The 27,399-nt window shown below is 44.8% G+C and overlaps 1 protein-coding gene across 1 annotated transcript; it reads right to left on the reverse strand.

The window, feature by feature from the left end:
- Positions 1-19,228: 19,228 nt before the first annotated feature.
- On the reverse strand, positions 19,229-24,033 carry LOC147600897 (trypsin inhibitor ClTI-1-like). The gene is made up of 4 exons (XM_086747637.1): positions 23,985-24,033; positions 23,584-23,621; positions 22,789-22,898; positions 19,229-19,304 (listed from the first exon to the last, which is right to left on the reverse strand). The coding sequence occupies exons 1-4, from the start codon at positions 24,031-24,033 to the stop codon at positions 19,229-19,231; spliced, it is 273 nt and encodes a 90-aa protein (XP_086603763.1).
- Positions 24,034-27,399: the final 3,366 nt, after the last annotated feature.

The following is a 27,399-nucleotide window of genomic DNA, read 5'->3' on the forward strand; positions in this document are numbered from 1 at the left end:
CCAGTTCTTTCGCCAATTGGCTTCCAAAAATTGTTGGACTGTTCTTGAATCCTTGTGGTAGTCTGGTCCATGTCAATTGTGTTCTTCGTCCTGTGTGGGGATTCTCCCACTCGAAAGCAAACAACTTTCGACTTTCTTCTTCCAAAGGTATGCAAAAGAAAGCATCTTTTAAATCAAGCACTGTAAACCATTGATAATTCTCTCCTAAAGCTGTTAGGAGTGTGTATGGGTTGGCTACCACAGGGTGTATATCTTTCACTATCTGATTTATTGCTCTCAAGTCCTGCACTAATCTGTATTCCCCAGATGGCTTTTTCACAGGTAAAATTGGGGTATTCTATTCAGATTCACATTCCTCCAAAATCCCATATTTCAAGAATTTATCAATTAATTTCTTTATCCCCAGTTCAGCCTCAGTTTTAATTGGGTACTGCTTCAATCTTACTGGCTTCACATTCTCTTTTAAGTCCACTTTTACAGGTTGTGCTGCTTTAGACTTTCCAGGTACCTCTGTGTTCCAAACTACAGGTATTACAGCATCATCAACTTCTTTCGGAATTTCCTGAATTTGAACCTTTTCTTGAATCATTAATATTTCTCCTGCCTTTGACTCTGGTATCTTTAAAAAAATTTCTCCCCCTTCGAAAACTATTTGTGCATTTAATTCAGATAGCAAATCCCGACCCAGCAAGGGTATTGGGCATTCTGGCACATACAAAAATTCATGTGCAATTGTCTTATTTCCAAACTTCAAATTAAGGGGTTGAAGGAATGGTCTATTTTCTTCTTTCCCTGTCGCTCCAACTATGGTTGCGGTTTTATTCCCTAGTTTCCCTTTACAAGTATTCAAAACCGAATACACAGCTCCAGTGTCCACTAAGAATTCAACTTTATCATTTCCCAGCTTAATTATAACCAGAGGTTCAGCTGGGTTCCCCTCCGGTCCCCTTCAGTCATCTAAAACCATCATGTTCATAACCCCTTGCTGATTTGCTTGCAGCTTTGGACATTCCCTTTTCCAGTGTCCCTTCTCTTTACAGTATGCACACTGATTTATTCCTAGAGGTGCATTAGATTCTCGTGTACCAGAGTTTCTAAAATTTCCTTTTCCCCGAACTCGTCCCCTCCCTGCTGCTGCGTTCCCTGTTAAAACAGCAATAAGCCTATTGTCTCTCACCCTTCTCCTCTGTTCTTCCTCTCTCTCCCTATTATTATAAACTTTCCACGCTGTTTCTAGCATTTTAACCAAACTTCTCGAGTCCTCTCCCTCCAATTTTTGAAGCTTTCGTCTTATGTCAGGTTGTGATTGTGCCATAAAAATTAAAGCTAATTGTTGTTGTTCTGCCTCTGTTTCCAATTTTAAATCAGTATATTTTCTAGAGGCTTCTTTCAATCTTTCCATGAATGCAGAAGGCGACTCAGTTTTGTCTTGTTTTATTTCATATAATTTAGACCAATTCAGGGCTTTTGGCATTGCATGTTTTACTCCATACAGTACCCATTTTTGGTAACGAATTAGCCTTTCCCGATGTACCAGGTCATTCGGATCCCACTGGGGGTCTGCCGAAGGAAAATTCTGTTCCAGTGTTCCTGAGAACGCTCCACCCACACCTGTCGCCTCTGCTTGTGCTTTTCCAACCTTTAAAACCATCTGCTTCTCCGTGCTATCCAACAAATTATCTAATATCACTTGTAAATCATTCCAATCAGGATCCTGAGTTCTAATAATTGTTTCAACCACTCTCCCTACCTTTTCTGGGTCCTCTCTATAAACCCCTGCCGCCTGTTTCCATGCCATGAGATCTGTGATAGAAAATGGTGTTTTAACGTATACCGGTCCAGTTACTCCCACTCCTTGCCTTAAGGGAGCCAGCATCTGGGTTTGCTGACGAGTTCGTCTAGACACCGGAGTATGAACTACTACCTCTGATATTTCATCAGTTTCCTCCCTTGTACTGTCCGGTTCTATTCGCCCTGACTCACTCCTTCCCTGTGAGGAGAGAGACTCTGCTCCCCCCCTTTCCGGTGGGGCTACATCTAAGTCTAATTCCATTTCATCCTCTTTTGGCACCGTACACCTAATGCACCTCTTCCCAATATCACAAGCTGAGCAACAACTCTTAGCTTTCTTAGTTTTCTGATTTTCTGAAGTTAATGCCATCACCAAATTATCTCGACTTATCAATTTACACTCATTCTGCCAATCTGTCCTTTGTCTCAAGTAAAAGAACAAATCCACATACGGCACCTCACTCCATTTACCCTCTCTTCTACAGAACAGCATTAACTGTAAAATAGTATTATAGCTCAAAGTCCCATTAACCGGCCACTTCTCCTGATCTTCTAGAACATATAAAGGCCACCAATGATTACAATATTCAATCATTTTACTCCTGCGTAAATCATCATGCAGCTCACTCCAATGTGCTAACAAACATCCTAACGGTGATGTTTTCGGTATCTTTTCATTAAGACTTCCTGTACTGTTACTCTTACTCTTAAACAACTTAAACAAGGACATTATAACAAATAATAAGTATGACGAATATAGCGAATATAGCAAATATAGCGAGGATAGCAAAGATAGCAAGTATAGCAAGTACAGCGAGTATAGCAAGTATACACGTGTATATATACCAGAGTACCAGGTGTTTCCAAAAACCAAATGCCGTATTCCATATATCAGTTACCGTGTTCCGATTCCAAATATATATCAAATGCCAGATACCAAATAATGCAAATGACAATTGTCCCCAAATACACAAATGTCCAACCCAGCAATAGCTTTCGCTTATGACTTACGGGCAGACGCCTAGGCTCCCAAACCAAACGGGTACCCTCTGAGCCCCAACCCTGCGAAGCTTTCGCTGCGTCTTATGGGCAGGCTATCCAAATTCCAAATAAAAGAAGTGCCTTACCCTAATCCCAGGGGTCTTGCTTCGAGCCCTTCGGTCCGGGGATCGGAGGTTCTCCCCGAGAATCCCTCGGTGCGCGCTGGAGGTCCCGCGATCCCTCGGATCCGTCGAGGTTCAGAAGCGGTGTCCCATCTGGGTCGCCAAAACTGTTACCGAAATCCGGAATAAAACTCCTTAACAGCAATGAGAAGTTAAGAAGCAGGCACTTCTTTATTGCAGCGCTGGGCGCACGGGGGATCGCTCCACCTAGCGTGCGCGCCCATTTAATCAACAGCACGGGTTAAATACACATTAATTATACATATTCATTAAATTCCAAGAAATAATATGCATAAACATAAATTTTCTGAGAAACCATTACATCATTTCCCCACCCACTCGCGCATGCCCAGTCTTTTGAGTCGAGGGTCTTTTGGTGGTCTCGGTGGTCGTCAAAACGCCCCCTCCTCAAATTCGCTGGTCAAACTCCTCCTTGAAATCTCCATATATGGTCTTGAGAACAGGTCGCGATGCTCCTTGGTTTTCCTGGCTCCAAAGTGATGGCTCAGGGCCTATTTCTGAAGGTGGGATCTGGGGGTGTTTGGGACTTACCATTGTATTAAAGATATGCTAGGCTAGCTTCTAACAAATGTGTATTATAAGATCTCTAGGGTCCCACTCCCTATGCGGCTACGGTTCTGCGATTAATAAAAAATTATCTCATTAATCTCCCTCATCTCTATTACCTCGATTCCCAGATCGAGATGGAAAGGGTAGGGGATTTCTTAGCAGCAAATTGGTGTCAGTGGCAGTTTCCTTATTTTAAAGTTATAATCTGTAATTACTATTGATTCTTAACACTTCTATATTCTATGATTCATTTTACTCCCAATATCTGCAACACCCCCGCCGCCATTTCCACGGGGAACCCCCAGCATTTCCAGTGGCTGGCAACTGCTGATGCAGAAGCCTTCCCGGCACCACGCTCACAGGATGAAAAGCTTTAAACTCAGGGCCGTGTGGGGCAGCAGCCGAGTGAATGGTGGGTGCCCGGCTGAAATTTCAGCCTTCCCCGGGCCTCCCTCTTTGACTTCGTCTCGACAGAGTTGCCCTTTGATTGCAGAGTGTCTTGGGCAAGAGTAGGAGGATGGAAAACAGGCATGCAGTGCCGTGTGGCTCTTAAGGTCGTTGCCCCCGTCTCGTCATAAAGTGACATGAGGGGGCTTGTGCTGAGCTGTGCGTGCGTTCCTGCCATGAGGAAGAGAAAACCGATGCAGCCCCAGCAGTAAAGCCAACCTGCCTGCATTTGCAGTCGTGGGAATGCAGGCCAGCGGCGGCTGGAAAAGCTTGTCACAGTGTCCTGCCTGGGCGTCTGGGCAGCACGGCTCTCCAAAGAGTATCTCATCTGTTAGCCGCTGATGAGAGTGGTTGGCTTTGCAGAGCCCGGGGGCTAGCTTTACGCAGAGTCTGGCTCTGGAATTGTTTTTATGCAGTTTCCTAAAATCTAGGGTATGGGCTCCTTGTAAAACGTCCTACACTTGTGTATATGAGAGGAATTTAGACCTGTCAAGGATTTTGATACGTCCAATATGAGTACATACGCAGGCATCACACACATCCTTGTCTCTGTGTCAGCCTCCGGGTCCTTCCAAGCACAGCTTTTCTTCATCTTGAGTCACATTTGGGATGTGTATGCAGCAATGATCTATCCTGTCTCTTAAGTATCCGCACACTCCATGTTCTTTGAGTAAAAGCATATCCAGAGCCATCCTATTCTGTAAAGTCATTTTGGAAGTGGCCTGTAATTGTAGATTTAGATCTCTAAATCCTTTTCTTGTCACATTAGCCAATTTCTCCACCTGCCCTGTTAGTTGGTATAACCATTCTCGATTTCTATATATGGCCAAAGGGGTTAACAAGGATTCTAGGGCCCAACCAATTCTGACTCCAGTACTGGGTTCATTCCATTCATCATCACCTTCTTCCGATCTTTTTACTCGTTTTATCCTCAAATTTTCTAAGGGTCCTTTAAAAGAAGCCTTTTTCCAAAGCGGGCATAATGTTGGCATTCTTAAAGTAATTTGCTTTACCTTTCCATCCATAGGTAAATGAGTCGTCCAGGTTCCATCACTCATTGCCCAAACTAAGTGTCCTGGGCTTTGAATGGTAGCTCTCCTGCAACTAAAGAACGTTCCCCTTTTTGGTTTAAATGTTTCTGTCAATTGGAGGTCATTTCTAAGTCCTCTACACAGACAACCATATTTCAGGGCTGCGGCTAAAGGGGGAATCTCCTGAATTGCTACGTCTTTAGTACTACAATCGTATATTTTCTCACATTTCCACCAGGACACTTGACTTTCCTTTTCTCGTCACGTGGTCCCTTTGTCATTTACTAGTGGCCCGGTTGTAAAGATTGAGCCATCCCAAGTAAAACACCAAGAAGTTTTGGCCATATATTGGAATCGAGATAGTATGGACATTGTCCATATTGAGTCCCAACTAATTGTTTCTTTTGCATCACATTTCCATTCCTTAATCGATCGAGTTATATTTCTTGCCATCAAACTGTCATTAATAGGAGGAGGATTCATTAATTTCTCACAATCTGCCCCATGTTCCAAATTAGTCAGATTCATCGTTAGAATTCCCCATGGGATGGACTCACCGACTGCTCTAGGTATGGGTAAACATGCGGTAATTTGTGTTAGATTCTGTAAATTGGCAAATCCCTTGATCAATCCTACCATCAAATTTTCCTCTTGGGATTTCTTTGGAAGGTATATCACCTGTTCGTCACCTGTCCCTTTTATCCATTCAGTTTGTGACTCAGTTACAACTTTTGACCAAACTCCCACCAACATTACTCCCCAGATTAGAATCCATTTTCCCAGAGTTTCAGGATAATACTTATGATTAGACATGTCTCAGAGTTAGTTTCAAAGTTTTAGGATCCCTATTTACAACTTGCCAAGGTGTTGGAGCCCTCTTTACTCGGGTATAATGAATCCGTGCATCAGATTCGGCGATCTTAACTGCAGTGAAAGTAGTCAAAAGTACTTGAAAGGGTCCTTTCCAACGTTCCTGGAGAGGTTCAGAAGTCCACGTCTTCACATAGACATAATCGCCTGGTTGGAAATCATGCACTGGATTCTCCAAAGACAGAGGTCTGTTCCAGAGAACCGCATTCCAAAGTGCGGTTAATCTTTTCCCTAAAGAAAGCAGATAAGTATAGACATCTTGTTTCCCTTTCAAATGCATATTCAAATTTGGCTCTGGAGATTCATAAGGTTTCCCATACAATAGCTCATAGGGACTAACTGATGTTCCACTTTTTGGTTGAACCCGAATTCGTAAAAGAGCCAATGGGAGCGCTTCGGGCCATTTCAAATTGGTTTCTTGACATATTTTACTAATTTGCCTTTTCATTGTTTGATTCATCCGCTCCACTTTTCCACTAGAGTGTGGTCTCCATGGTGTATGCAAATCCCAGGTAATTCCCAGAATTTTGCTAACACCTTGGACCACCTCTGCAAGAAAATGGGGACCTCTGTCAGAGGAGATTCCAATTGGTACTCCAAATCTCGGGATAATCTCTTGCAGCAACCATTTAATGACTTCTTTTGCCTGATTGGTGCGACAAGGAAAGGCTTCTGGCCATCCTGTAAAAGTATCAACCCCTACCAGAATGTACCGATACCCATTTTGTCGAGGCAATTCTGAAAAATCTATTTGCCAATAGTCTCCTGGCTCTGTTCCTGATTTTAATTTTCCCATTCGAACCTTTTTCTTTACTACTGGATTGTTTTGCAAGCATATCTCACATTTTGCAGTTGTCATCTTAGCCATCTCTAGCATCTTTAATGACAGTACTTGTCTCCTTAATAAAGGCACTAATGCCTCTGCTCCCCAGTGACATTCCTTATGTTTTGTCTGTATTATCTCCCTCATCAACAATGGCGGAATTATTACTTGGCCTGTTGCAGTAACCCACCGCCCTGCTAGATTTTTCTTAGCATTTAATAATTTTCCTAATTTCTCATCTTCTTCTGAATATTTAGGCCTTTCTTTTGGTAGTGTAACGGTTTCAGTAGGGATCACCGCCAACTGCCAGGCATTTCTTTTGGCTATATTTTTAGCTGTCCTGTCTGCTAGCCTGTTCCCTACAGCTTCTTTCGCACTTCCTGATTGATGTGCTTTACAGTGCATGATTGCTACTGCAGTCGGTTTTTGGACTGCTTGCAGCAGATGCAAGATTTCCTCTTTATATTTTAAATCTGATCTTTGCGAGGATAATAATCCTCTCTCTTTCCACAAAATTCCATGGACATGTACCACACCAAATGCGTACTTTGAATCAGTCCAGATGTTCACTCTCTTCCCTTTGCTTAATTCCAAGGCTTTGGTTAAAGCTACCAGTTCTGCTTTCTGAGCTGAGGTGGTGTTGGGTAAAGCATTTGCTTCTATAACAGATTTCTCAGTTGTTACCGCATATCCTGCGTAGCGAGTTCCGTTTTCGACAAAACTGCTACCGTCAGTGTACAATTCCCAGTCCGGATCGTCCAAAGGTACATCCTTCAGATCCTCCCTACTGGAATACACATATTCAATGGTAGCCAGGCAGTCGTGTTCCAGTTGTCCTTCTTCCTGTACTGAACTCAAAAAGACTGCAGGATTAATCAGGTTAGTGGTTTTCAATATTACATCATCCTGTTCCATCAAAACCACTTGATATTTTATCATTCTGCTCGGGGATAACCAATGACCCCCCTTTTGCTCCAACACTGATATCACCACGTGTGGTACATATACCACCATCGTTCTTCCCAAAGTCAATTTTCGAGCCTCCTGTATTAGCATCACAGTAGCTGCAACCGCTCTCAGACAAGCAGGCCAGCCTTTACTTACAAAGTCCAGTTGTTTGGAAAAATATCCCACTGGTCGTTTCCAACTTCCCACCTTCTGAGTCAGCACTCCCAAGGCGATATGTTGTCTTTCGTATACAAACAGCTGGAAGTCTTTGGTCAAATCCGGAAGTCCCAAGGCTGGTGCTGCCATCAAAGCTTGTTTTAAGCTTCGAAAGGCTCTTCGCTGGTCTGGACCCCATTCGAATGGTGGACCTTTAAGAGCTTCATATAATGGCTTAACCAGCAAACCATAGTTCATTATCCACAGCCGACACCACCCAGCCGTTCCCAAAAATGTTCTCAACTCGTGGGTATTCTTTGGCTCCGGAATACTGCAAATTGCTTCTTTGCGATCTGTCCCCAGTTGTCTTTGCCCTTGTGAAATTTCAAAACCCAGATATATTACAGTTTGTTTTGCTATCTGAGCTTTAGTCCTGGAAACTTTGTATCCGCTTAGCCCCAGAAAGTTTAAAAGGTCAACAGTTACCTTTATGCACGCTGGTCTTTCTTCCGTTACTATCAGTATGTCGTCTACATACCGTAGAAGTAGATGAGCAGGTTTAGGGCCATCCTGTTTCCACATCTCCAGTTCTTTCGCCAATTGGCTTCCAAAAATTGTTGGACTGTTCTTGAATCCTTGTGGTAATCTGGTCCATGTCAATTGTGTTCTTCGTCCTGTGTGGGGATTCTCCCACTCGAAAGCAAACAACTTTCGACTTTCTTCTTCCAAAGGTATGCAAAAGAAAGCATCTTTTAAATCAAGCACTGTAAACCATTGATAATTCTCTCCTAAAGCTGTTAGGAGTGTGTATGGGTTGGCTACCACAGGGTGTATATCTTTCACTATCTGATTTATTGCCCTCAAGTCCTGCACTAATCTGTATTCCCCAGATGGCTTTTTCACAGGTAAAATTGGGGTATTCTATTCAGATTCACATTCCTCCAAAATCCCATATTTCAAGAATTTATCAATTAATTTCTTTATCCCCAGTTTACCCTCAGTTTTAATTGGGTACTGCTTCAATCTTACTGGCTTCACATTCTCTTTTAAGTCCACTTTTACAGGTTGTGCTGCTTTAGACTTTCCAGGTACCTCTGTGTTCCAAACTACAGGCATTACAGCATCATCAACGTCTTTCGGAATTTCCTGAATTTGAACCTTTTCTTGAATCATTAATATTTCTCCTGCCTTTGACTCTGGTATCTTTAAAAAAATTTCTCCCCCTTCAAAAACTATTTGTGCATTTAATTCAGATAGCAAATCCCGACCCAGCAAGGGTATTGGGCATTCTGGCACATACAAAAATTCATGTGTAATTGCCAAACTTCAAACTAAGGGGTTGAAGGAATGGTCTATTTTCTTCTTTCCCTGTCGCTCCAACTATGGTTGCGGTTTTATTCCCTAGTTTCCCTTTACAAGTATTCAAAACAGAATACACAGCTCCAGTATCCACTAAGAATTCAACTTTACCATTTCCCAGCTTAATTACAACCAGAGGTTCAGCTGGGTTCCCCTCCGGTCCCCTTCAGTCATCTAAAACCATCATGTTCATAAGCCCTTGCTGATTTGCTTGCAGCTTTGGACATTCCCTTTTCCAGTGTCCCTTCTCTTTACAGTATGCACACTGATTTATTCCTAGAGGTGCATTAGATTCTCGTGTACCAGAGTTTCTAAAATTTCCTTTTCCCCGAACTCGTCCCCTCCCTGCTGCTGCGTTCCCTGTTAAAACAGCAATAAGCCTATTGTCTCTCACCCTTTTCCTCTGTTCTTCCTCTCTCTCCCTATTATTATAAACTTTCCACGCTGTTTCTAACATTTTAACCAAACTTCTCGAGTCCTCTCCCTCCAATTTTTGGAGCTTTCGTCTTATGTCAGGTTGTGACTGTGCCATAAAAATTAAAGCTAATTGTTGTTCTTCTGCCTCTGTTTCCAATTTTAAATCAGTATATTTTCTAGAGGCTTCTTTCAATCTTTCCATGAATGCAGAAGGCGACTCAGTTTTGTCTTGTTTTATTTCATATAATTTAGGCCAATTCAGGGCTTTTGGCATTGCATGTTTTACTCCATACAGTACCCATTTTTGGTAACGAGTTAGCCTTTCCCGATATACCGGGTCATTCGGATCCCACTGGGGGTCTGCCGAAGGAAAATTCTGTTCCAGTGTTCCTGAGAACGCTCCACCCACACCTGTCGCCTCTGCTTGTGCTTTTCCAACCTTTAAAACCATCTGCTTCTCCGTGCTATCCAACAAATTATCTAGTATCACTTGTAAATAATTCCAATCAGGATCCTGAGTTCTAACAATTGTTTCAACCACTCTCCCTACCTTTTCTGGGTCCTCTCTGTAAACCCCTGCTGCCTGTTTCCATGCCATGAGATCTGTGATAGAAAATGGTGTTTTAACGTATACCGGTCCATTTACTCCCACTCCTTGCCTTAAGGGAGCCAGCATCTGGGTTTGCTGACAAGTTCGTCTAGACACCGGAGTATGAACTACTACCTCTGATATTTCATCAGTTTCCTCCCTTGTACTGTCCGGTTCTATTCGCCCTGACTCACTCCTTCCTTGTGAGGAGAGAGACTCCGCTCCCCCCCTTCCCGGTGGGGCTACATCTAAGTCTAATTCCATTTCATCCTCTTTTGGCACCGTACACCTAATGCACCTCTTCCCAATATCACAAGCTGAGCAACAACTCGTAGTTCTCTTAGTTTTCTGATTTTCTGAAGTTAATGCCATCACCAAATTATCTCGACTTATCAACTTACACTCATTCTGCCAATCTGTCCTTTGTCTCAAGTAAAAGAACAAATCCACATACGGCACCTCACTCCATTTACCCTCTCTTCTACAGAACAGCATTAACTGTAAAATAGTATTATAGCTCAAAGTCCCATTAACCGGCCACTTCTCCTGATCTTCTAGGACATATAAAGGCCACCGATGATTGCAATATTCAATCCTTTTACTCCTGCGTAAATCATCATGCAGCTCACTCCAATGTGCCAACAAACATCCTAACGGTGATGTTTTCGGTATCTTTTCATTAAGACTTCCCGTACTATTACTCTTACTCTTAAACAACTTAAACAAGGACATTATAACAAGTAATAAGTATAACGAATATAGCGAATATAGCAAATATAGCGAGGATAGCAAAGATAGCAAGTATAGCAAGTACAGCGAGTATAGCAAGTATACACGTGTATATATACCAGAGTACCAGGTGTTTCCAAAAACCAAATGCCGTATTCCATATATCAGTTACCGTGTTCGAGACCAAATATGTATCAAATGCCGGATACCAAATAATGCAAATGACAATTGTCCCCAAATACACAAATGTCCAACCCAGCAATAGCTTTCGCTTATGACTTACGGGCAGACGCCTAGGCTCCCAAACCAAACGGGTACCCTCTGAGCCCCAACCCTGCGAAGCTTTCGCTGCGTCTTATGGGCAGGCTATCCAAATTCCAAATAAAAGAAGTGCCTTACCCTAATCCCAGGGGTCTTGCTTCGAGCCCTTCGGTCCGGGGATCGGAGGTTCTCCCCGAGAATCCCTCAGTGCGCGCTGGAGGTCCCGCGATCCCTCGGATCCGTCGAGGTTCAGAAGCGGTGTCCCACCTGGGTCGCCAAAACTGTTACCGAAATCCGGAACAAAACTCCTTAACAGCAATGAGAAGTTCAGAAGCAGGCACTTCTTTATTGCAGCGCTGGGCGCACGGGGGATCGCTCCACCTAGCGTGCGCACCCATTTGATCAACAGCACGGGTTAAATACACATTAATTATACATATTCATTAAATTCCAAGAAATAACAGGCATAAACATAAATTTTCTGAGAAACCATTACATCATTTCCCCACCCACTGGCGCATGCCCAGTCTTTTGAGTCGAGGGTCTTTTGGTGGTCTCGGTGGTCGTCAAAACGCCCCCTCCTCAAATTCGCTGGTCAGACTCCTCCTTGAAATCTCCATATATGGTCTTGAGAACAGGTCGCGATGCTCCTTGGTTTTCCTGGCTCCAAAGTGATGGCTCAGGGCCCATTTCTGCAGGTGGGGTTTGGGGGTGTTTGGGACTTACCGTTGTATTAAAGATATGCTAGGCTAGCTTCTAACAAATGTGTATTATAAGATCTCTAGGGTCCCACTCCCTATGCGGCTACAGTTCTACAATTAATAAAAATTATCTCATTAATCTCCCTTATTTCTATTGTCTCGATTCCCAGATCGAGATGGAAAGGGTAGGGGATTTCTAGCAGCAAATTGGTGTCAGTGGCAGTTTCCTTCTTTTAAAGTTATAATTTGTAATTACTGTAGATTCTTAACACTTCTATATTCTATGATTCATTTTTACTCCTAATATCTGCAACAAGATCAGCCTGGCTGCTTTTTCCTCAGTCGCACGACTGCCAGCTCATGGTGCTGCCCTCCTCCCACTCCTGCAGGTTCCAGCTGACAAGCCCCTCCAAGATGAACATCTGCACTGAGGTGACCTTTGCAGTGCAGCAAGGCAGCTCAGTGTCCTACCTGAGCCTGGAGTAGGCAGAGGCCGCCTTCACCAGCAGCACAGCGCGGCCGGAGAGCTGCGCTGCTGTCGAGGTGCAGCTTTTCAGACCGAGGGCGACGCCACCCAGCAGGACAATTTGCACGTCCCAGGTCTGCAGCTCTGCGCCCACGTGCTGGTGGCCCCAGGCTTCTCCAGCCATGCCCGTGACCCTGAGGCCCTGCTTTCCTCTCAGACGGACGGGGCCCGGGTGACAGTTTCGCACACTGGGCCAGGCTGATCGCAGAGACTGCCTGCGGAGTCTGCGCCGCAGATGTGGACAAATGAGGCGTGGAGATGACGCTGCTCGAGAGGAGCTGAGCGTAACGGGAGTCTGGGGAGTCTGCCCTGGTCCAGCTGAAGATGCCATTGCAGCTGAGAGTGCTGTTAGCACGTATAAGGGGATGGGACCAGCCATCCCACTGGAAAGAACTGATGGGCCCTGTGGGCCCCTTATTTGATACATAGTAAATAACAATATAATTTTTATTGTAATGAAAATAAATGAATTTGTTTTAACTAACTCTCTGTGAGTGTGCCTAGAAAGCCCTTGAAAGTTCTAGCCAAGCCCACGCAGTGGCTGCTGGGGTCTCCAGGTAACGAGCACGCCTAGGAGACCACCTTAACCAATGGGGCTGACCTGACCGTATCGGACCACAAGCCCTGGTTTCACTTGGGTTGTAACTGGCATCTGCTGGGAGACCCCTTTGAGGCAGCGTTCCTTGAAGCAGCGGCTCTCAATTGGAGACTCTCGCCTTGGATCAGGATGCCATCCAAGGAAACCCTCCAGAATTCAGTGTCCTTACCTCACAGAGGAGTGGTTGCACGTTTTAAGTCATCGTTCTAAGCTTACATTTGGTTAGTTACCAAATCTAGACGCGTAAGTCTGTAGGGCCAGATGGGATCTACCCAATGATACTGAGGGGGCTGGCAGAAGTGTTCACCAAGCCACTTTCCATCACTTATCAGCAATCTTGGCTGAGGTCTTAAAGGGCTTTTCCAACCTAAATGATTCTATAATTCTATGATTCTTATTAGATAAACTTAATGTTTGATGTGAGTTTCCATTCACAGTTATTTCACTACTGCTTTGTGCATTCTAGTTATACTTATGTCTCCTAATATATTGTGGGGCAACCATATCCATCAATTTACAGAACACCACAAATTCCATTTAAAAAAAAAAAAATCCCCAGAAAGTCTTGGAATCTCATGTTTTTGCAAAGCTGTTTTTTTAGAAATTTGCAGTGAGAAACAAGCTACTTGGAGTTTCCCAATGCTTTCCAGAAGGTAAGAGTATGCCTGCAGATAGCTATTGCAGAGCAGCCCCAAAGCTTCCTAAGAGACTCACTCTTCACTTTGAGAGATGCTCTTCAAACAGAGTGAAGAGAGAGGGTTCACTCCAGGTGTCCATTTACAGACATCTGCGGCTTGCTGGGTGTCCAGAGTATTGGAAGGGTACTGGCAGGTAAGAAAAAGAGTTTCCAGGAAACTCAGGCCCTTCTGGGCCAGCAGTTTGAGGCTGCTGCAATATGCCATAGAACCTACAGAGACACAGGACTATTCCTAGACAAGTTCAACATCTCAGTCCCAGCCCTATTCTCTGCTCCAGAGAGCCTCACAGTCGCATTTTTCATCCCCTTGGCCTCTGTCACTGGGAAAAATTGAAACAGAGTAGCTGAAGTAGGAACAGGTTTAGATCAACTCTAAATGCTTTTGCATCTAATGTGAGAAAGAGTAATTAAGAGCTGCTTAAAAGGTAAAATAAAACAAGTGTACCAGAATCTTATATAGTTTCTCACCAGTTGACAAAAAAAAAAGCACTTAAAACGTTAATTTTTCTGCAGTGTAAAGGTGAGATTGATTCACAGAAGAAGGTCACTTTTTTCTCCTGAGGTCGTCTAGCTAAGAATGCTCTGTCCAGAAACCTGTGCTGCTTCTATGAACAGGGTTTGAAGCAACTGCTGCGTGACCAGCTGGACGATCATAAAGCTAAGATGGAACTCAGTGCAATCTTATGCATGACAATGAATGCCACGGGTTCATCTATGAGATATCTGCCCACTGAATAATTTAATTTTTTTTTAACAAAACGATGTATTGCAGATTCTCTTCGAGCAAACATACTTGGATTCAATGATTAGGAAAAAAGCAAGTTAACTTTGCCAAGTAGGTGAGGTTGACTGTGTACCAAAGACACTAATAGTACAGATGGAAAGAAACAGCTTGTTCTGGTTTTATTTAGTGAGGGGGGCTAAGGTGGCAGCTTCTGGAACAAGCTGCTCTAGAAGTGGTTCCCCTGTGTTCAGTGGACTCGGCCGGGCTTAGGGCAGACCTGCTGCTGGCCGAGGCCGAGCCAACTGGTAGCGGAACGTTCCGTGATAATGCCTCTGTGCTAATGTATTTAAGAAGGGGAAACCAGAAAAAAAAAATAGGAGAGAAGATGTGAAGATGCTGAGCAGGGGCAGAGACGGGGAAGCGCGAGCCTTGTGGGCCTTGCAGGCCTCAGCCTCTGGTCTGCCGCCGGGCGGCTGTGTGGGCCCGACTCAGCCCGGCCCGGCTGCAAGAAGTGGAGAGGAGATGAGATGTGAAGAGATGCTGAGAGGCGTCTGCCTGCCTGCGGTGAAGAGTTTTTGTGGTGAGAGGAACGGCTGCAGCCGGCAAGGTCAGTGAAGACGGAGGGGCAGGAGTAATGCGGCTCCTGACCAGAATTCCCCTGCAGCCTGTGGATCAGCCCAGGTTTGTGCAGCCCATGGTGAGGCAGTCTGTTCCCCTGCAGCCTGTGGTGATGACCGTGGTGGAGCAGGTTGTCCCCCTGCAGCCCATGGAGGTCCACAGAGGGGCAGAGATCCACCTGCAGCCCATGGAGGACCCCACGTCGGTGTAGGTGGAGGCCTGAAGGAGGCTGTGGCCCGTGGGGGGCCCGCTGGGGCAGCCGTTCTGGAGGGAGTGCACCCCGTGGAAGAGATGACCCACGCCGGAGCAGTTTCACGAAGGACTGTGGCCCTCGGGTGGGACCCCACCCTGGAGCAGGGGAGGAATGTGAGGAGTTCTTCCCCCAACGCCAAAGCAGCGGCGTATAACAACGCGTGATGAACTGACCGCAACCCCCATTCCCTCTTCCCCCCTGTGCTGCTCGGGGGGCGGGGGAAGGTGGTAGAGATAATGTGAAGCCCCGGAAGAGGGAGGGGTGGGGGCAGGTTATCTTGTTCTCGGTCTCATTATCCTGCGGTGTTTTTAGCAATAAAAGTAGTTTTCCCCGAGTCGAGACTGTTTTGCCCGTAATGGTGACTTTAAGGATTTCTCCCTGTCCTTATCTGAAACCTGGAGCCTTTTTTCTTACATTACCTCTCCCTATTCTCTCGAAGGGTGCGGGGGTGAGAGAGATACTGCGTAGTCTGGCCCCTACTGAGGCTGAACTACGACACAGCTCCTAACACAACGTTTATGCATACAAACGATTATTAATAAGAAGTCTTTCTTACATCCGCACTGAGATCACAAAATAAAAAGTGCTTTAAAAGAAAGCAAATGCTGCCGCCTAGGGAGCAAGATGAAATCCACAAATTTAAGGCCTTCATTCTGACTTGTCTCCCACAGGATTCAGACCATAGCTCCCTGTTAGACCTCTCCTTTCTGCAGCTTTAGATAGGTGCTCTCCCATAGACAAGGGTTTTCAACAGCCAGCAATATTTTTTAAGCCTTAAATGTATCAATGGAATCGTGGTGGGTTTGATACATTTCTGTCACACCCAGGAGTACTTCAGGATCCTCAGTCCTGAAAGACTCTGCTAGCAATTCAGGGAGGGTTGTTACCGCCTCTGGTTGAGAAAACCTGCAAATCCTCAAAAGAGTGACTGAAGCAAAGGGGCTGAGCACATCCAAATTGCCCACAACTAAGCTGGGAGCTGGAGTCCAGCTGTCCCAGAAAACACACCTGCAGTGTCTGCTGGGCAACAGTGTGTGGAGACCAGGAAACATTTTTTTTTACCTACATTTCCTGGACAATTTTATTTAAAAAAATATTTCCACAGGAGGAAGAGTTGGGAATTTAATCCATTAAAAAAGCTCTTCTTGTAGCTCAACCAGGAACAAAATAATTCATATCTACCCTTCATTAGCAAAAGCCAATAAGACATCTTATGACCTTCATTTGACCTAGATGGATGGCTGCACATTCTCCTCCCAGTCAGATCAAGACTGTGCTGATCCTGGGGAGCTATAAAATACCATAAAATCCTAATCAAATAAAATATTATCCGCCCATCAGATAGAAAAGAGATCCTTTCATACCTTGTCTCACGATCTGTTTCACTAGCTGTCGTTCAGCTAGTATAATCCCTTGTGAGCCTCATGCAGATACAATAAGCTAATGAGAATGCTTGTCGTAAGGTTTACTGATGTCTGAAGGTTACAGTAACATCCTTCTGAGTTACTGATTTTAAATAGTTCATAAATGCCATGAGTAGATGCCAGTCAACACTTTGAGCAATCAAAGTGAGATATGGATTTTAATGTCTCTGATAAATCAAACATGGTGGTCACCAAGCATTCGTGACTTGTCCTGTACTAGTCAACTTTTAATTTCAAGGAGTCTGGGATTTTATCAATTCCTGTCAGAGCCAGGCATGGCATGACTCAATGCTATACACCAGTCTCTCTGGCAAGGAGAAATACATCTCTTTGCTCCAGCTAGAAATGTATGTTTAAACAGTTTGAAGAACAGCAAGAAGTATAAAGCACCATTTAAAATGAAACAAGAGAGAGCAAAAGGAAAGTTGGGCAACATAGCTACAGCAACAAACTTTCAGACCTGTTCCATCCAAAAAACACTTTGCCCGGAGGGTGAATAACAGTAAGCCACCTGAAAATAAAAGTCTAATGAAAATAAATTTATAAAAATAAGGAGATTCTGGGCAACTCCTGCTTTCAATTATTCTGTTTATTTATTACAATAAGAAGAACAATATAAAAAGTTTAACAGAAACATAATCTCAAGAGAAAAGAAGTACTTGGTTTTGTGGAAAAGTTAATGCCGCCCACTCCAGGGAGCTCTGGGTACCAAGATGGAGAGGGCTGCTAGATGCAGTTCAGTGTGTCTGTGGCCTCAGCACCTGGGTACTTCACTGGGCTCTGAGCCTGCCCCATCACCTTGCCCTCCAAGTAACACACTCCGGAAACAGGAAGCATGGGAACACAGTCTGGCTTCAAAAACCTCATTTCTGAGTGACTTCCCTGAGCAGCAAAGGCTAGAGTTGCCAGCAGTGAAACCATTAGTTGGATGATGACTTTGGGAACAATTAGATTGTTGTTCAAATTTTGGGCAACTAGAGCACGTGGAAGTCATCAGTGTTGACCCACTGTAGCCACTGATGCAAGACCCACAGGCTGTCTTTCACTCTTTGCCACTTAATTTTGCTGCTTTAGCAATCTGCCATCCAGACAACTTCCTACCACACCTGTAGGTAAAATGGACCTCTAACAGCACCACCGCAGGCAATCGCATTAAATCGCATACTGAAATTCTGAGACATCAACTTTTTGATCTATAGAGGTTCATAAATGCCAAATTGCAGTACAACACTGGGTTTTTGGGTTTTGGTTTTTTTTTAGTTTGGGAAAGGATACAATTATGTTTTACATTCAGCTCTGGAAGGATCCAGTTGACAGCACTGAGGGTCATTTATTTGTGAACATTTATACAGCTAACAGGACTGGAGTTGTTAAAGTTCCCTTGTAAGCACAATTAGTTATCAAAATAGAAATACAAACAGAAACAGCTTATTGTTTCCATCCACTTGCTAATTCATAGCATAGGACACAAGTGCTTTGGCATTTTGCGCAATTTGAAGAAGTGAAAATTTCTAGTTCTGGATGTGGAAATGACAGCTGGGAGCACACAGGAACTTTCTCAAATGGATTTGCCACCAATAGAGAAATTGATTTTCCCTCCACAACTGATACCTTGTTGGGAGGCTCCGGTTATCTTTCTTTTCTGTCCACATACTCCTGTCTCCACATGACAGCTTTAGCCTAAACTTCCAGCCCTCCTGTTGTGCCACACATGACATCCCACCGTCAATGATTAGCCTTTGCATGAAAGAGATGAAAGCAGGCATGTACTGGGAGACAAGGATAGCTTTGACCCTTTAAAGGAACCCTTTAAAGACGGAAGCATTTTTGTTTTTCAAAACCAAAGTCACTGACCTATAAATGTTCATCAGGCATGAAGTGTGCTGTACATCTCTGCCTGTGCTGCCACTGCCCAGCAAAGCCTGACACAGGCATTGTCCGGGGCCGAGGCTAGAGCAGGCGCCACTTGGCTTGGATCAAAGGTAGAAGCCAAGGTTGCGTGCCCCCTGCCCGTGCCTCCAGCACTCCAAAACAGCCCTTACTTGGGGCAGGAGCAGAGGGTGCCCAGGTCACTGCCCTCGGCTGGCAGAACCTGCAGGCAGGGAGCCAGGGGCAGAGGCTTGGTACGTCAGGCTGCCATCACCAGGCTTTGTTAGCCGCCACAGGAAACCCCTCCGGTGGCTCCCCAGGATCTCAGATCCTCCCAGGAACAACAAGCAGCTGCTGCTGCCAGCACTGCCCACAGTGGAGGTGCTGGGGCCTCCCAGGTTTGCTGTGGGAGTGACACCGGGTACCCATTCATTTCCTTCTCCAAAAAACTGACCTACTGGTATACAGTCAGGACATCTCTTTCTTACCCTATGATCTATCTTGCATGAGAAAATAAATTGCGGTTCAAGTTACAAGTGTATTATGGCTATGTTTATAAACACTTTTTAATACAGGAACAGTATTTTGTTTAAACAGGCAAACTTATTTATTAAGACAGGCTACACAGAAAGTACATTCAAGGCATTGTTGCCATTTGGACTGCCTACATCTGTCTCATTTTCTTGACAGTTGGCTGGCATATTCCGTTCTTGAAAATCTGGACATCCTTCTTATTTTCACTGCAAGTAGAACAAAAATATTTTAGAAGAGAAGCACTAGACTTGGATTTAACAGAGGCATTTCATAAAGAGGACTCGCTCATGTCTTTCTATGTGTTCAGTTACATGCAGCGATGCATTTAATTGCACCACTTATGGCAAACACTACTGCAAAGTAACTGTGATGCAAAGATTTATGAATCATACACACAGAGCAAGTAACTTACCAGACACAGCCTCACTTCAGGCTTTGTTACTTGTAAAAACCTGATAAAGCCATCTGCAAATCTGAGAAGTATCAAACCACATGGCAAATCCCGCCATGAGGACTGTGTCCATTACAAAGCACTTAGGCAAGTCAAATGTCACAGTCTCTGAAGTGGGAACCAGTTCTACTGCTTACAAAATTTCCCCCTTTCACTTGGGAATTCAGTGGGAACAGTATGCACCCTGATGCATCTCTGCATCCCAGGCTTCACCAAAATTTGAGGGTGTGGTTCTCTGAATGCTGGAATTTTCTTTAAGGAAATTTTAGCCAAGTCTCCCTTAGTTTGGGAACATCAGATTTTTTTCTTTAAGTCCCATACATGGTACTTTGGGGTGCTCCAGTTACAAATCTCAGTTTACCAAGCAAGTACAGATACAAAAAGAAAGTGATAGAATCCAAACTGCCCTAGATCTTCAGTTTGCTTCCCTATCTTAATAGAATCAAGCTGGTTTACTCCTCATGAAAATCAAGAGGCTTGCAATTACCCAAAAGCAGGGACAATCTGTACTAATAGTGGTATCAAGGATCTTTTAACCAGAAGGTAGTGGAGCAGATTAGAAATATGAAAGGAAAAATCAAGCTCAGGGGATGTGAAACAGATGTAAAGATGTAAGGAAAAGTTCTGGCAGAAGGACAGCCCTTACACTAAACCCTGCAGAGGCAGCTTAAGCTGCTGCATCTGTTTCCAAAGACGTGCCTGTAGTGCTGCCAGACTAGGTTTAAACTAAGATCAGCTGTTGTCACTGCTACTGGACACAAAGTGGGGAAGAGATGGGAATTGCATTCTAGCACCCATTTTAAAATGGGTTAGATCTAAGCTTTAAAAATAATAAAAAAAAGGTAGGGATGAAGATCAGCTTTGGTCTTACAGTTAACATGGTGCATTGCAGAACCAGGATGGGCAAGGTTGTGCTGCAGCTTTGCTCCAAGTGTTTTATCCTTGTTGTGTTCATGCCAAGTCAAACACTATAGAACAACAACTCCAGACTGAACTAGAAAGCTACTGAGTATGGCAGCTACTGAATTATTAAAGGAAAAAAAATCAGGATAGTATTTGATCAGCTTGTGCTCCTTCAGATCAAAATGCATGTTTCTGAGCATGTAAGATACTAGCAAAAAAGATGGTTAAGACAAAAATCTACCTTGTGTGTGTAACTGGATTAAAGCCCACGTTTCACAGAAAACATGTACATTATGTCTCATACTAATAAGATGTAAGGCCCATCATGGATTACTTAAGGAATTGAGTGAAAATAAACAGATTTGCCTGGAGAACCCTTTGTGCTATGTGCAGTGCTGTATCAGGAATCTGCCATGCACCCATCTGGAATGGAGGGATCATGCCTAAAGATCAAAACGTCCTAGAAATGTAAGGTTGGATCTCAAAGCCCATCATTCTGCTCTGAGAAAGGATCAAATACACTGAGATGCTCTCCTGTCTATATTTCCACAACAATGATTTGCACTCTCTATGTGTGATACTTAGCACTTCTCTTTGACTTCTGTTGTACCGATTTCAGTCCATTTCTCCAGATCCCTGGGAATTTTGATACTGTCCTGCACAGATCATTGTATCTCTTGCTATTTTGCAAATTTTTATTGTCTTGTTTTGGATATCCAATTCATTACAAAAATACTGAATTATGTACCACACCTAAAGGAAATACCACTTTATAGCTCTTTCCAGTTTGACTGTAAAACGCTGATCACTGCTTTTAAACCACAGCATTTCAAAGTGCTGTGACTTCATTCTTTAACAATTTCAGCTAAATAACTATTTGTCTTCTTATGTGAACATCAAGGGGAGCTATGTAAAATACTTTACTCATGTCATGGAGCCACACTTTTGTTGCTTCCTACTCTGCTAAAAAAGTTCCTACTCTTGCCAAAAAAAACTAAATCTCACAGATTTGGTTGGATTATTTCTGACAAATCTGTATCGGCTTTGCTTAATCTGTTTTTTACCTCTGGCTGTCTACAAGTCAGTCTCTTAGTAACTCACTCCAACATCGTCCTAGGCAGCAAAGATGGGTAGGCTTCTAATAGGTAACATGCCAGCACCTCTTTTTGCCCCTTTTCACAGATTATACTGTGTGTGCAATCTGTGCAACACACAAAACCCACATTGATTCCCTGGGGTTTTTTTCCAGATTGTAGGCTTAGCAATTCTCTTTGCAATTTGTCATTTGCTTGGATAGTTTGTGATGTATTCTCGTGAAAATGCTACCAAACTCTGCAGATCTGCATACCTTTAAACGTACTTTGACACCTTCTTCAAAATATTATTTCTTTATGTGTTCTTTGATACCTTTGATACTTTCCTTATTCTGGCCTATGTTTCCTCTGTCTTGGCAATTTGAATTTTGTAAATTATCTAGTCTCAATTAATCTTTCCCTCAGCCCAAAGTCAGGAATATATTTCAGACTTCCCTTTCTTGAGATCTGTCTATTTGTAATTTTGTAAATGCCTGTCACTGCTGTTGTGCTACTTCCACTTCCTCCCTCTGCTGGAAACAGAAATCCTGTTATTTCATTTATATAAATTCCTTTCACCATCCAATTCAATTCATTAGCAGTTCCTCTCAGTTTGTACTGGGAGGATGCTCTATAGATGTTTCCAGTCCATCGTAATGGGGGGTAACAATGCTCATTAAGTACTGCTTTTGTATGTTTTCAATTTGTTTTAAAAAATGATTAAATTATTAAAGAATAAAATACGCTCTCTCAAATATTAGGAGATCCTTTTCTTGATTTTTAAACAATCTGAATGGCTAAGTAGTATTTTCTCCTAACATCTGGCATTCTTACTGTTCTCTGTGAAAGGAAATATAGGAGACTGGATCTTGAATGTAAACATTATGGAATAAAATCTGCATTTTGGGTGAGATCTTTCATGTTTTCTGATGGGGAGTGTGGAAGAGTCCAGCATTTTATTTAATGGCAACATGGTACTGCATGAACATGACAGGCAACACTCCTCTGAGATGCTTCTCCTTAAGAACTACAAAAGCAAATATTCAATACTCCCAGCTAACTGAAACCTACCTAAGCCGTTTACAGGTACCATGATAAAAGCTGTTGCAAGGGATTGACTGTTGAGAAGACACTGGTAAAACTGCAGTTTAACAGAGTGTGAACAATGCAAAGCCAATAACCTATCAGTTAATTGGGATGTGTGGGTGAATATTTTGCTTGCATATAGGGAAGGGAAAGTTAGGATGTCAGTTAAGTGACTACCTGTTTGAAAGGCAGAGCATACACTCGTTTGAGTAGGTCTCTCCATCGGTCCCACAAACTGGACGGTACTGCCTTGTACATCCAGACACATTATACTTGTGGCAGGCAGGCTGGGGAAGATAGGTACATAAGAAGTCTAAGATAATCTGTTTGAAACAGGCCTCTTGGGCCCTTTCAGATCAGCAGCTTCTGATCTGAGAACTTCTGAAGAATACTGGCACACTTATGCACAGAAAGGAGCGCTCAACAGGAGTTGGCACGGCGTTATCAAGTGCCACATTATCTTTCACGTTCTTATGGGAATTTATCACTTGCGGCTTGGCTTCTACTGCCTAGCATGGCTTCAGCTGTGGTGTCAGGACATAAGCGTGCTAGAAAACACAGCTCCTTCTGACATCTTAACGTCAGAGGGATGGACGGACGGCGAGTCCTTGCAAAGGGCAACCACAGATTGAGCTGGTAAGAGGTGGGAATCGCCAAGGCACGTGTGCTACTGCCCCCAGCAGGCGGGGGGTGGGAACAGCCCCGGGTCTCTCAGCTGTTGGGCATCTCCTGGGGCTGAGCAGGGGTCCCCGAGGGGCGGCCTGCCTCTGGAGGTTTCACCTGCCGTTACCCTCCTCCTCGGGAGGAGCCAGGCCACCCCTCCGGGACCCCTGCTCTGCCCCGCAGCTCTGGAGCCAGGGCCAGACGCTCCTGCCTGGCGCCAGGCCCGGGGCCCTGGGGAAGGGGCCGCCCTGCGCCCGGAGGCCGGGTGGGATCGTCCTTCTCGGGGCCGGCGGGGCGGGCTGCACTCACCGGGAAGCTGGCAACGGCGTCGGAGTAGGAGAGGAGCCCTGTAGAGAACAACTGGCGTTAACGGCGCACGGTCCCGCTTGGATTCCCCCCGCCCCACCCCCCCCGCTTCGCTCCCGGGACCAGCCGGTGTCCGTTACCGGTCCCGGCACCCCCCGACCAGCCGGTGTCCGGCACCGTCCTGTGCCGGTTCCCCACCGTGCCGCCGGATGGCTCATGCCCGTCACCGGCCTAGATTCCGCGCCCGCGCCCCCTAAGCCGGCCAGTGCCCGGTACCGCTTCAGATTTCCTCTTCCTTGCGGATGGGACCGGACGGAGCACGGTACCGACCCGCTTCCCCAGGACCGGCTCGGTCCCCCCGCCTCCCCCAGACCTCCACTGCCCCGGCGCCGTGCGCCCGATACCGGCGAGAACGGCGGGGAGCAGCACCAGGACCGGTGTCGGCACCGCCATGTTCGCCAACGGAGTAACGGCCACAGGCGGGCGCGAGGCGAGGAGAGCGCGGGGGCGCAACGGCCGCGGCGGAGCGCGAGGGGCGCAGCGGGCGGGAGCGCGGGGCGCTGGGGCTGGCGAGCGAGTCCGGGCCGGCCCCGAGCTGTAGGTCCCCGTGGGGTCGCTCATCGCCCCCCCCCACCCCCCCCGCCGCCATTTCCACGGGGAACCCCCAGCATTTCCAGTGGCTGGCAACTGCTGATGCAGAAGCCTTCCCGGCACCACGCTCACAGGATGAAAAGCTTTAAACTCAGGGCCGTGTGGGGCAGCAGCCGAGTGAATGGTGGGTGCCCGGCTGAAATTTCAGCCTTCCCCGGGCCTCCCTCTTTGACTTCGTCTCGACAGAGTTGCCCTTTGATTGCAGAGTGTCTTGGGCAAGAGTAGGAGGATGGAAAACAGGCATGCAGTGCCGTGTGGCTCTTAAGGTCGTTGCCCCCGTCTCGTCATAAAGTGACATGAGGGGGCTTGTGCTGAGCTGTGCGTGCGTTCCTGCCATGAGGAAGAGAAAACCGATGCAGCCCCAGCAGTAAAGCCAACCTGCCTGCATTTGCAGTCGTGGGAATGCAGGCCAGCGGCGGCTGGAAAAGCTTGTCACAGTGTCCTGCCTGGGCGTCTGGGCAGCACGGCTCTCCAAAGAGTATCTCATCTGTTAGCCGCTGATGAGAGTGGTTGGCTTTGCAGAGCCCGGGGGCTAGCTTTACGCAGAGTCTGGCTCTGGAATTGTTTTTATGCAGTTTCCTAAAATCTAGGGTATGGGCTCCTTGTAAAACGTCCTACACTTGTGTATATGAGAGGAATTTAGACCTGTCAAGGATTTTGATACGTCCAATATGAGTACATACGCAGGCATCACACACATCCTTGTCTCTGTGTCAGCCTCCGGGTCCTTCCAAGCACAGCTTTTCTTCATCTTGAGTCACATTTGGGATGTGTATGCAGCAATGATCTATCCTGTCTCTTAAGTATCCGCACACTCCATGTTCTTTGAGTAAAAGCATATCCAGAGCCATCCTATTCTGTAAAGTCATTTTGGAAGTGGCCTGTAATTGTAGATTTAGATCTCTAAATCCTTTTCTTGTCACATTAGCCAATTTCTCCACCTGCCCTGTTAGTTGGTATAACCATTCTCGATTTCTATATATGGCCAAAGGGGTTAACAAGGATTCTAGGGCCCAACCAATTCTGACTCCAGTACTGGGTTCATTCCATTCATCATCACCTTCTTCCGATCTTTTTACTCGTTTTATCCTCAAATTTTCTAAGGGTCCTTTAAAAGAAGCCTTTTTCCAAAGCGGGCATAATGTTGGCATTCTTAAAGTAATTTGCTTTACCTTTCCATCCATAGGTAAATGAGTCGTCCAGGTTCCATCACTCATTGCCCAAACTAAGTGTCCTGGGCTTCGAATGGTAGCTCTCCTGCAACTAAAGAACGTTCCCCTTTTTGGTTTAAATGTTTCTGTCAATTGGAGGTCATTTCTAAGTCCTCTACACAGACAACCATATTTCAGGGCTGCGGCTAAAGGGGGAATCTCCTGAATTGCTACGTCTTTAGTACTACAATCGTATATTTTCTCACATTTCCACCAGGACACTTGACTTTCCTTTTCTCGTCACGTGGTCCCTTTGTCATTTACTAGTGGCCCGGTTGTAAAGATTGAGCCATCCCAAGTAAAACACCAAGAAGTTTTGGCCATATATTGGAATCGAGATAGTATGGACATTGTCCATATTGAGTCCCAACTAATTGTTTCTTTTGCATCACATTTCCATTCCTTAATCGATCGAGTTATATTTCTTGCCATCAAACTGTCATTAATAGGAGGAGGATTCATTAATTTCTCACAATCTGCCCCATGTTCCAAATTAGTCAGATTCATCGTTAGAATTCCCCATGGGATGGACTCACCGACTGCTCTAGGTATGGGTAAACATGCGGTAATTTGTGTTAGATTCTGTAAATTGGCAAATCCCTTGATCAATCCTACCATCAAATTTTCCTCTTGGGATTTCTTTGGAAGGTATATCACCTGTTCGTCACCTGTCCCTTTTATCCATTCAGTTTGTGACTCAGTTACAACTTTTGACCAAACTCCCACCAACATTACTCCCCAGATTAGAATCCATTTTCCCAGAGTTTCAGGATAATACTTATGATTAGACATGTCTCAGAGTTAGTTTCAAAGTTTTAGGATCCCTATTTACAACTTGCCAAGGTGTTGGAGCCCTCTTTACTCGGGTATAATGAATCCGTGCATCAGATTCGGCGATCTTAACTGCAGTGAAAGTAGTCAAAAGTACTTGAAAGGGTCCTTTCCAACGTTCCTGGAGAGGTTCAGAAGTCCACGTCTTCACATAGACATAATCGCCTGGTTGGAAATCATGCACTGGATTCTCCAAAGACAGAGGTCTGTTCCAGAGAACCGCACTCCAAAGTGCGGTTAATCTTTTCCCTAAAGAAAGCAGATAAGTATAGACATCTTGTTTCCCTTTCAAATGCATATTCAAATTTGGCTCTGGAGATTCATAAGGTTTCCCATACAATAGCTCATAGGGACTAACTGATGTTCCACTTTTTGGTTGAACCCGAATTCGTAAAAGAGCCAATGGGAGCGCTTCGGGCCATTTCAAATTGGTTTCTTGACATATTTTACTAATTTGCCTTTTCATTGTTTGATTCATCCGCTCCACTTTTCCACTAGAGTGTGGTCTCCATGGTGTATGCAAATCCCAGGTAATTCCCAGAATTTTGCTAACACCTTGGACCACCTCTGCAACAAAATGGGGACCTCTGTCAGAGGAGATTCCAATTGGTACTCCAAATCTCGGGATAATCTCTTGCAGCAACCATTTAATGACTTCTTTTGCCTGATTGGTGCGACAAGGAAAGGCTTCTGGCCATCCTGTAAAAGTATCAACCCCTACCAGAATGTACCGATACCCATTTTGTCGAGGCAATTCTGAAAAATCTATTTGCCAATAGTCTCCTGGCTCTGTTCCTGATTTTAATTTTCCCATTCGAACCTTTTTCTTTACTACTGGATTGTTTTGCAAGCATATCTCACATTTTGCAGTTGTCATCTTAGCCATCTCTAGCATCTTTAATGACAGTACTTGTCTCCTTAATAAAGGCACTAATGCCTCTGCTCCCCAGTGACATTCCTTATGTTTTGTCTGTATTATCTCCCTCATCAACAATGGCGGAATTATTACTTGGCCTGTTGCAGTAACCCACCGCCCTGCTAGATTTTTCTTAGCATTTAATAATTTTCCTAATTTCTCATCTTCTTCTGAATATTTAGGCCTTTCTTTTGGTAGTGTAACGGTTTT

The sequence above is a fragment of the Chlamydotis macqueenii genome, chromosome 4 (assembly GCF_036417535.1).
Source record: "Chlamydotis macqueenii isolate bChlMac1 chromosome 4, bChlMac1.mat, whole genome shotgun sequence".
In the NCBI taxonomy this organism is placed as follows: domain Eukaryota; kingdom Metazoa; phylum Chordata; class Aves; order Otidiformes; family Otididae; genus Chlamydotis; species Chlamydotis macqueenii.